This window comes from Acanthochromis polyacanthus, chromosome 5 (assembly GCF_021347895.1).
Source record: "Acanthochromis polyacanthus isolate Apoly-LR-REF ecotype Palm Island chromosome 5, KAUST_Apoly_ChrSc, whole genome shotgun sequence".
Lineage (NCBI taxonomy): Eukaryota > Metazoa > Chordata > Actinopteri > Pomacentridae > Acanthochromis > Acanthochromis polyacanthus.
The window spans coordinates 24004470-24014106 of NC_067117.1; the positions used below are offsets into that span (position 1 = coordinate 24004470).

The window sequence follows — 9637 nt, forward strand, 5'->3', positions numbered from 1 at the left end:
ATTAAATAAAGATGTCAAAATAAATGTAGTGGGGTCAAAAGCATAATGTTTACCTCTGAATTGTAATGGATCATAAGTACAAAGCAGCAAATAATAATGAGTCAGAATTGTGCTGAAGCAGAGCACTTTGGTAAATGTACTTTACTGCTACAATCTGATCGTTTACAAACACACAATTTGCCGGAAGAAGAGCTGTAATATAAAACATATTGTTACTATGATTACAAAGTATGTCCTCAGTTTTCTCTGAACTTTGCATTCAAACATGATTCATGATGTAAAAATGGAAAATTATTGCCGGGGAAAAGACCCTTCTAAGTATTGTAACCAAAGATGAGTAATAACGGATACCAACATGACCTTTTGTGTGAGGGTGAGCAGCTCAATTGTTCAAAAACTGACAGAGCTTGTTTAAATACAAAACCAGGCCTAAGTGTTGCACTTTGTGTTTGTCACTTCTGTGGAACAGAGGATTTGCATACCCCCCGATGTACAATTACACTGTCAAAGTGGAGCGCTGGCCGCACAAAGACACCATTATACCTGAGCAGAGGATGACAATAGCAGCACACACTGTGGTCAGATCACTGAGCCCAGCACATGAGGTGAAAATTCAAATGACTTGAAATACAAGCCTTCATAAGTCACAAAACGCATTTTATTATTTTCTCCGTAGCGCTTCAATGCAGTAATATCACTTACGCAAATACAAAACAGACCCGCAAAACACAACACAAAGCTAAAGTTTCACATTTTCAGTCATTAAAGAGGGATCACCACACCGTCAAATCTGATTTGTGTTGGTATTTACAGCTGAAAGAACTCCCCCTATCAGTGCGGCTACCTCAGCGGAGTGATTTTATCTGGCTTCAAACAAGGATAATATGAACACAACATGTTTTCTAATAAAATACAGTGAGCATAAACACAAACTGACATCCAGTGAAGAAACCACTATGTACAAATCCATATTTAAAAAAACAAACAAACAGGCAAACAAGCACGCAAATATGCAGATTCCTGAGTGTAAGCAGGTGCCTGTTCTGTCACACCAGAGTGGGCACCATGCCGGTGTTGAGGTGGTGTGTGTAGGGTAGACTGGCTGAGGGGTGGAGGGGGGATGGCGTAGGGACGAGGTGAGGCATGTGGCTGTAGGTCAGCAGAGTCCCCGGGCCGAGGGAGAAGGGCCCGGTGTTGTCGTCCAGGGAGGTGGGCTGGGTCGCCTCCGAGTACGGCTCCAGCAAGGCGGCCTTCTTGCTCTTCTTGTTCTTGTTGGAGACCTTCCTGTTGCGTGTTTGAATGCCGTCCTTCTTCATGGTGAGAGGCCGGTTTACCTGAGAAAACACAGGAGGGGAATTAGGTCAGAAGATGTCGGAGTTAAAGCTCTGCAAAAGTATAATCGTGAGTTTTATCCAAACTCACATTGTGCAGTTTAAAGTAGAGCCCGCAGGCGTTGCACACTGGCTCTCCACTGGCGTTGCGTCTCCACAGTGTTGTCGTGCTTGTGTGACAGTTGGCACACAATGTACCTGCACGCTTGCTGACAATCTGCAGCAATGAACAGGAAATAATCAAGCATTCTAAACTAGTCTGACAAATTATTGACTGAATGGTTTATTATAAAGAGCCATGTCTGTGTGTCATACCAGTCTCTTTTTGGGCCGGATCAGGGGTCTGTTCTGACCGTTCATCTTGTGGTACAGTCCACAGGCGTTGCACAGGTAGTGGCCTGTACCATCACGACGCCACAGAGGGGTTGCTGTGGCTCCACAGTTTACACACTCTCTGGCCTCTGTTCAGTTATTAAAGATGCAGTCATTAATAGTTATCTTTAATTACAAAGTGTTGCATATGGAAGCAGATATTGTTGTCTGTTGTAGGACTTTTTTTTTGTCAAATTTCCCAGCCTGCAGCATGATCAAAAGCTCCAGAGCAGCTGTTATAAACAATGAGCTTTCAGAGCATGTGTCATGTGGTAAAAATGACTCTCAGTGTTTCCTCACCTGGAGTGGATATCCTCATCTTGTTGCGAAGTTTCGGGGAGTACGAGGGGTTGATCCAGGCTCCGGGGCTGGAGTACAGGGGAGTAGAGCCGTAATCCTGTGGACTGCTCATATATGAGCTGTAAGGACTCAACATGTGTGGGTGTGATGATGGAGTGTACACACTTCCAGCTGCAGGAGTCAGGTTCAGGAAGCTGCTGCTGGCCCCCGACCCCCCAGTGGGCTCAGACGCTCCGCCTTCAGGGCCTCCTGAAGCCGTGGACTCTCCTCCCTGCCATCCCTGCTCGGAGACGAGTATCCATCTCTGGAGTTGGTGAACGACGAGGAGATTCCAGGGGTGTAGAGGGAGGCCGGGGTGTGCGAGTGTAGCGAGGTTTTGGTCAGAGGGCTCCAAGTGGAGGCCGGAGGGTTGTAGGGGGAGCTGAGGGAGTGGGTGGGCGGAGTGTCCAGCAGCTGGAGGTTGCTGAGGAGGCTCGGTGAGGTGAACACCTGCCGAACTGAAAAAAGAGACAGCATAGAGAAGGTCAGATCATAATTTAGAGGCGAGGTGGAGGATTTGTTGGTGGACGGAGGCACTGACCCGAGCTGTGTCTGTAGGTGGACGGAGCTCGGCTGTGGTTGGTGTTTGAGAAGAAAGAGGGCAGGCTGGTGTAGTCGGTGTCTTGGCCGGAGAAGAAGGGCTCGGCCTCCTCTCCCGGAGGCAGCAGGCCGGGATCGGAGGAGAAACTGGCCAGAGGGTCTGAGCTGAGCAGAGACGGAGACACCCAGTGGGACTGCTCTGAAGAATCGTCCATAGTGACAGGAGAGGCTGTGAAGAGATCATAATATACATGTTAGAATAATATACAGTTGCATCTTCCCAAGATTATTTTACAAAAACTTTTTTTTATGTTGTTAGTTACACTGGAGCTGTTTCATTGTATTATGACATGAAAATAAAGTCATTCTCATATTTTAGCACTCTATACCTTTAAGCTCTTGTATTTGTGTTTAAAACTGACTGTTATGTGTGTATGTATACATTTATTGTCGGTGCTCATTTCTGCTTTTAAATGTGTGTTATATTTGCATCTATTCTGGTTTGTTGTCTTTGTTGGTCTTTGTGAAAACTGCCCTCTCAAATCGTATCTAAGTGCTCTGAGAACAGCTCTGCCAGCTCGCTCAGCTCAGTTAATAGAGACGAATGTGACAGAATCTCTGGCTTTGATTGAAGCAGATGTTTTATCGCCAAGCTCTTCACTTCACAACAACCAGTGTGACTTTAAGTTATCAGGGACAAGATCTCTCGACAGCCGGTTTTTCAAACTTCCTTTTCTAGGATCCTCATTTGACTGTGGCTGAAAGTAAAAACTAAAAATAAATGGGTCTATAAATGCGGCGATGCAGCCAGTGACCAAACGGTTACTAAGTGGCCTTTCTGCAGTAGGTGTGCCGGTTAGAAGAAAAGGTAAAAAAAGCAAAAGCAAAAGCAAGGCAAGCCCTCAGGGACGCCCTGCTGGGTGGACAAACAGCACAACACGAGCTAAACAGATGTGTTTGCTGCCGGATTTTGAAGTGAAAGTGTTGACAGCAACAGCCTGCTTGGAGGATTTTTGTGCAATTTTCACATCAGACTTCTAAATTAGTGCTGAGTTTAATTAAGTAGCTGTTCATTTATGTTTTGGTTTTTGACTAATTTACAATTTTTATTCAAGACTAACTCAAATTTATCATTGCAATGGCTGCAACCTTGACACGAGGAAAAGAAAAAGAAAATTTCTGCTTCAGAATAGTGCTACAACTCGACACAGCCATGACACTGCACAAAGTCACAGCAATATGATGTGAACAGTAATAACAGCCAAGGCCGCTCTCTCGCTCGGTATCTTTAGAGAAAAGAGAAGAGGAAAGAGAAGAGGCTGATAGTGTCTGATAAAGTCTGAGAAAATCTGATACACGGCATTATTATAAAGCTAAATATATCCAGCTCCACTGATACAACGTGACCCCTTATCGCATCTGATTAATAGAAATCTGTTAGATGATAAAAAAGTGTGTGAGCTGGCATGTTGTGGATCAAAACTAAGAGCAAAAACAAGAGGTTTGCTATGGTTATTTCAAACACAATCCCTCACACTCAAGAAGACAGTTAATTGAGTGCTCCTGACTTAACAAGTTGGCATTTTGTACAACTATTTATATTGTGATATACAATCTACAACAGAAAGTGGAAGAAATATTTTATTTGCATGTAAATTAATTTGATTACAAGTTATGTAATGACTGGATCAGTTTTATAATTATATAAATGTGTGGTATTATTTTGGAAAATGGTTTAAAAGAGTATTACAAATCTAAATAAAAGTTCAAAATGAGTTTTTACTGGGAAGGAGACTCCGGCGACCCAATGCAAAGCTCTGATCTCCCTCCAAGTCACAGTCATAAATGGCCTAAACTGACTTTCAAATGCACAATAACACTCAACCAGTCAGTCAGTTATTCTTAACAAATCAAGCAGATGAGATTAGCGGCGTCTCCTGAAGGATGTAAGACCAGCAGCCGAGAGGTCGCCTACCTGAGTGGAGGTCACAGATGGGCAGCAGGGTCGTACAGGTGGACGGTGGAACAGCTCAAACTGTCTACCTCAGTGTAGGCTGGAGCTAGAAGAACAACTTCTCCAACCACCAGCAAAGTTTAGGGCTACGACAGTCCGTGGGAGGGGTCGGGGACAACTTATTTCAAAGACACACCTCTTTGGTCCAGAGAGAAAGAAGTTGTATGAGGGAAAGTGTGACATATTTACAGCCATAAATTTCGAAATCATATTTGAACCGAGTCATTTATCTACAAACACTAACAATGTCTGTGTTATCAGAGGTTTGAAGAGCAAGGTGAAGGTGTCGGCTTCAAATCTTAGTTCCTCTGCTCTTCCTTTATGGCTGCTTGTGTAGTATTGATAGCATGAATGTATCTCTGATGATTTCCACAGAGGAAGCACTACGCAGAAAAAGCCCATTAGCAGCAAACCAAGGGCATTAATACACAGTTTGATCCAGCTGATGAGCGGAAATAAGAGTATTTTATGTGATAGGTCCTCATTAATACATGATAGACGCATAAATGCAGCATCATGGGCTTCATCCAGCAGCTCCACGGGTGCTCTTTGTCTGTTGATGAAATGTGCATACAGCCCCTGATAAGGCCGAGCCCACATGGAAAAGAGTTTGACAGACATTTGAACAAAGCAAATATAAAATGCAAAGATGCAATTTCTTTGTGGTCCGAGCAAAGCTTAGAGTGGAACACAGTAATGCAAATCGGGGAAAAGTAGCTGCAATCATACGGGTGAGATATGGTCTGGACACGGCCTGGTGTCGCACAAGCCCGACACTGTTCCCGTCATTTGATATTCAAAGCAGCTCCCCAACTTTCCTCTCTCTTTGTTCATTTACCGTTTCCAGTGAAATCAGTTGCGAAAAACAGTTGAGAAGAATTTTATATAACACTGGGGCTGTTTTTTTGGCACTGAAATTTGAGAAGCCAAAGGAGTTAATCGATCCTCATTTGATGCCAGACGACCTGCATCAGTTAGGCTGGATGCAAATAATATTTTCCACTCTGGCCACAGTTGCTTCTTACTTATTCCTGCGCCAACAGGAATAAACACGATCAATTCCACAGAACTTTTGGGTCCTGTTTTGAGCCATAGTGAGGTCATGTTGTCTGAGTTTTGGGGAAACGTGGAGGAAGTAAAAACATTTTTCAGGTGTTTTTTTTTGTGGGGGAAAAAAGATCAAGATAAAATAAGAAACGTACTTTTTAGGATGTGTCAAGTGATACAATCGGCTACTTGATAATGAATTCTACACACACAAAAAAGCAGGATTCAAGTCATTCAGTTCTGGTTGATTTCAGATTCTTCCAGGAATTTCTTTATCAATTCTCCCTAACTTACTGATTACATGGTTACCAAGAAGCTCTTCAGAATCAGAATCAGAAAGCTTTACATAAAACAGAGCTTAAAAGCATAATAACAACATCAGTACTGTTCAAAATATGGACCATAATGACCGCTATGATTGCATTTATAAATATCGTAGGTAAGCAATACTGCAGTATATTTTTGATAATCAAAACTAGCAGCAGAAAATGTGGAGACAGAGATTCTGGTTTGTGGATGCCAGCTCGCCATTGCCTGGTGCATGCCGGGTAGGCTCCAGCTTATCATTAATACTATTTAGTGTTGGGAGTTTATTGTGCAGTCTACTGCAGTTGATTCCTTTTTCCCCCTATAGGGTTTCCTTCCATGGATAATCATGTCAGAATTAAAAGAGAATGAAGTGAAGGAACACCAGTGTGTGTGAATGAGTATCGTCTCTAGAGTGAGATGAGGTCTCTGTGTGGACAGCTGGGCAGGGACGAGGCTGCTGCTCTGCTCTGATAAGAGGTTATCAAGATGGAAGGAGGAGGCCAGGAATTACAGCGCTCACTGACACACAGACCTACAGGACCCTACAGCACGTCAGCGGTTGCATCCTCCTGCTTAACCAACACAATCCTCTGGACACACACATGCAGCGACAGATTGGCAATACACACGTGGACAAAATTGTTGGTACCCCTCAGTTAAAGAAGGAAAAACCCACAATTCTCACTGAAATCACTTGAAACTCACAAAAGTAACAATAAATAAAAATTTATTGAAAATCAAATAATCAAAATCAGCCATCACTTTTGAATTGTTGATTAACATAATTATTAAAAAAAAAAAAACTAATGAAATAGGGCTGGACAAAAATGATGGTACCCATAACTTAATATTTTGTTGCACAACCTTTTGAGGCAATCACTGCAATTAAACGATTTCTGTATTTGTCAATGAGCGTTCTGCAGCTGTCAACAGGTATTTTGGCCCACTCCTCATGAGCAAACAGCTCCAGTTGTCTCAGGTTTGATGGGTGTCTTCTCCAAATGGCATGTTTCAGCTCCTTCCACATATGTTCAATGGGATTCAGATCTGGGCTCATAGAAGGCCACTTTAGAATAGTCCAACGCTTTTCTCTCAGCCATTCTTGGGTGTTTTTGGCTGTGTGTTTTGGATCGTTGTCCTGTTGGAAGACCCATGACCTGCGACTGAGACCAAGCTTTCTGACACTAGGCAGCACATTTCTCTCCAGAATGCCTTGATAGTCTTCAGATTTCATCGTACCTTGCACACTTTCAAGACACCCTGTGCCAGATGCAGCAAAGCAGCCCCAAAACATTACTGAGCCTCCTCCATGTTTCACCGTAGGGACAGTGTTCTTTTCTTCGTATGCTTGGTTTTTGAGTCTATGAACATAGAGTTGATGTGCCTTACCAAAAAGCTCCAGTTTGATCTCATCTGTCCAAAGGACATTCTCCCAGAAGCTTTGTGGCTTGTCAACATGCATTTTTGCAAATTCCAGTCTCGCTTTTTTATGAGTTTTTTTCAGCAGTGGTGTCCTCCTTGGTCGTCTCCCATGAAGTCCACTTTGGCTCAAACAACGACGAATGGTGCGATCTGACACTGATGTACCTTGGCCTTGGAGTTCACCTTTAATTTCTTTGGAGGTTGCTCTGGGCTCTTTGGATACAATTTGAATGATCCGTCTCTTCAATTTGTCATCAATTTTCCTCTTGCGGCCACGTCCAGGGAGGTTGGCTACTGTCCCGTGGGTCTTGAACTTCTGAATAATATGAGCCACTGTTGTCACAGGAACTTCAAGCTGTTTAGAGATGGTCTTATAGCCTTTACCTTTAAGATGTTTGTCTATCATTTTTTTTCGGATGTCCTGGGACAATTCTCTCCTTCGCTTTCTGTTGTCCATGTTCAGTGTGGTACACACCTTTTCACCAAACAGCAGGGTGACTACTTGTCTCCCTTTAAATAGGCAGACTGACTGATTATGAGTTTGGAAACACCTGTGATGTCAATTAAATGACACACCTGAGTTAATCATGTCACTCTGGTCAAATAGTTTTCAATCTTTTATAGAGGTACCATCATTTTTGTCCAGGCCTGTTTCATTAGTTTGTTTTTTTAAATAATTATGTTAATCAACTATTCAAAAGTAATGGCTGTTTTTGATTATTTAATTTTCAAAAATTTTTTATTTATTGTTACTTTTGTGAGTTTCAAGTGATTTCAGTGAGAATTGTGGGTTTTTCCTTCTTTAACTGAGGGGTACCAACAATTTTGTCCACGTGTGTATGTCGACAGAAGCCACTGCAGCATCTTCCAGTGGTAGTGTGAGCCCGTTGTAGCCGGGTGACGGATGGCATCATGTGTCACCGGTGGACTTTGAGGACAGCCTCCTAATTCCCAAGAAACAGACTTCTGTGAAGGCGGTGGTTCTTATCTCTGCAATGCAGCTCTGCAGCAACAGTGCTAAACCCCAGAGAGCTGTTTCTCTCTGACACACATTAAAACACACTCTGTCCTCTTCGGCGTTACATTTTTAGTAGTTTAGTTACTTTTTTTGTAGCTTTTTTTTTTTTTTGCCACGTGACTTGACTCTAGGTCTGCATGTAAATTTTTGTGCAGCAGCAGTGTGTAATGAGTGCATGTTTCTCTGCAGTGACTAATAAAGTTTAGCACTCCAGTATCACTAACTGAGATATGGTGGCTTTTTTCATTGCTGATATTGTATAATCTCAGTATTCTGCTGCACCTCTGACAGTCTCAACAGGATGCAGATATGCCAGGATTGTGGCATTATCTCATTTACTTCTCTCTTTTTGTTACACTTTCGTGTTGGTTTGTTGTTCCTGCTGCTTCTTCTTATTTGCTGCCAAACTTCAGAATATTTTACTGAAGATTTTTTTCTTTTCCCCTTAGTTAGGGAATAATAATTGTATTATGTCTAAAATTAGTTTGTGTCCTTGTGTTTGTTTGTCAGCAGAATCCCTTTTATGCCTGATGAAATTACATTAACCCCTTGAGAAATATTTTCAATTTTGGCCCTATTTAAGGGTTATTAAGTAGCTTTGATGCTGAAAACACCATTACATACCACACGTTGTGTATTTTTGCTGGTTTCTGCTTTCCATTAAAGTTATATGATGTTTACACAAAGTAAAACACTCAAACCAAAGACTGTGTTTGTTTATTTATGTCTGCATTACAGCATATTGAAATACTATATAAGATATATAGATTATTTGATACAAACTTGCCATCATCGCAGCATTTTAAAATGCACTTCTGCAGGTTTAAGGAGCGTTTGACTGCACAGGACAAAGTTTATTGAAGCAGAGCATCATCATTAGGTCGTGATAGCTCTCGTGCTAAATGCTTAAAGTTCAATGTAGTTTAGGCAGATTAATCTAATTTTGAAATTTATTCCTCAAATTAGAAGAAACACTGAAGCATCACAATTCAAAATGTGAGTAAATTTTAACCACTGGTGTTCTGTTTCTTCATTCTTATAACAGAGTATCTGTGCATTTACTTACACTATTGAGCATATTTAAGTTTAATTAAAGGATGTAACTTCACATTCAGTTGAAAAGCAAAGGATTAGTAGGTAATGTAAATAACACCACTTGATGGAGGAAAGGTGAATCATCTGAGGCCTACAGCGCCCTCTAGTGGGGAACAAAGGAATGAGCCAGTAATATATACAGTATATCAC

The 9637-nt window shown here is 41.9% G+C and overlaps 1 protein-coding gene across 1 annotated transcript; it reads right to left on the minus strand.

The window, feature by feature from the left end:
* Nucleotides 1–640: 640 nt before the first annotated feature.
* gata1a (GATA binding protein 1a) lies at nt 641–4701 on the minus strand. The gene is given in 7 exon segments (XM_022189310.2): nt 641–1334; nt 1423–1548; nt 1647–1792; nt 2004–2214; nt 2217–2500; nt 2584–2811; nt 4558–4701. Coding segments are annotated over 6 exon segments (1269 nt in total). The 5' UTR covers nt 2798–2811; nt 4558–4701; the 3' UTR covers nt 641–1046.
* Nucleotides 4702–9637: the final 4936 nt, after the last annotated feature.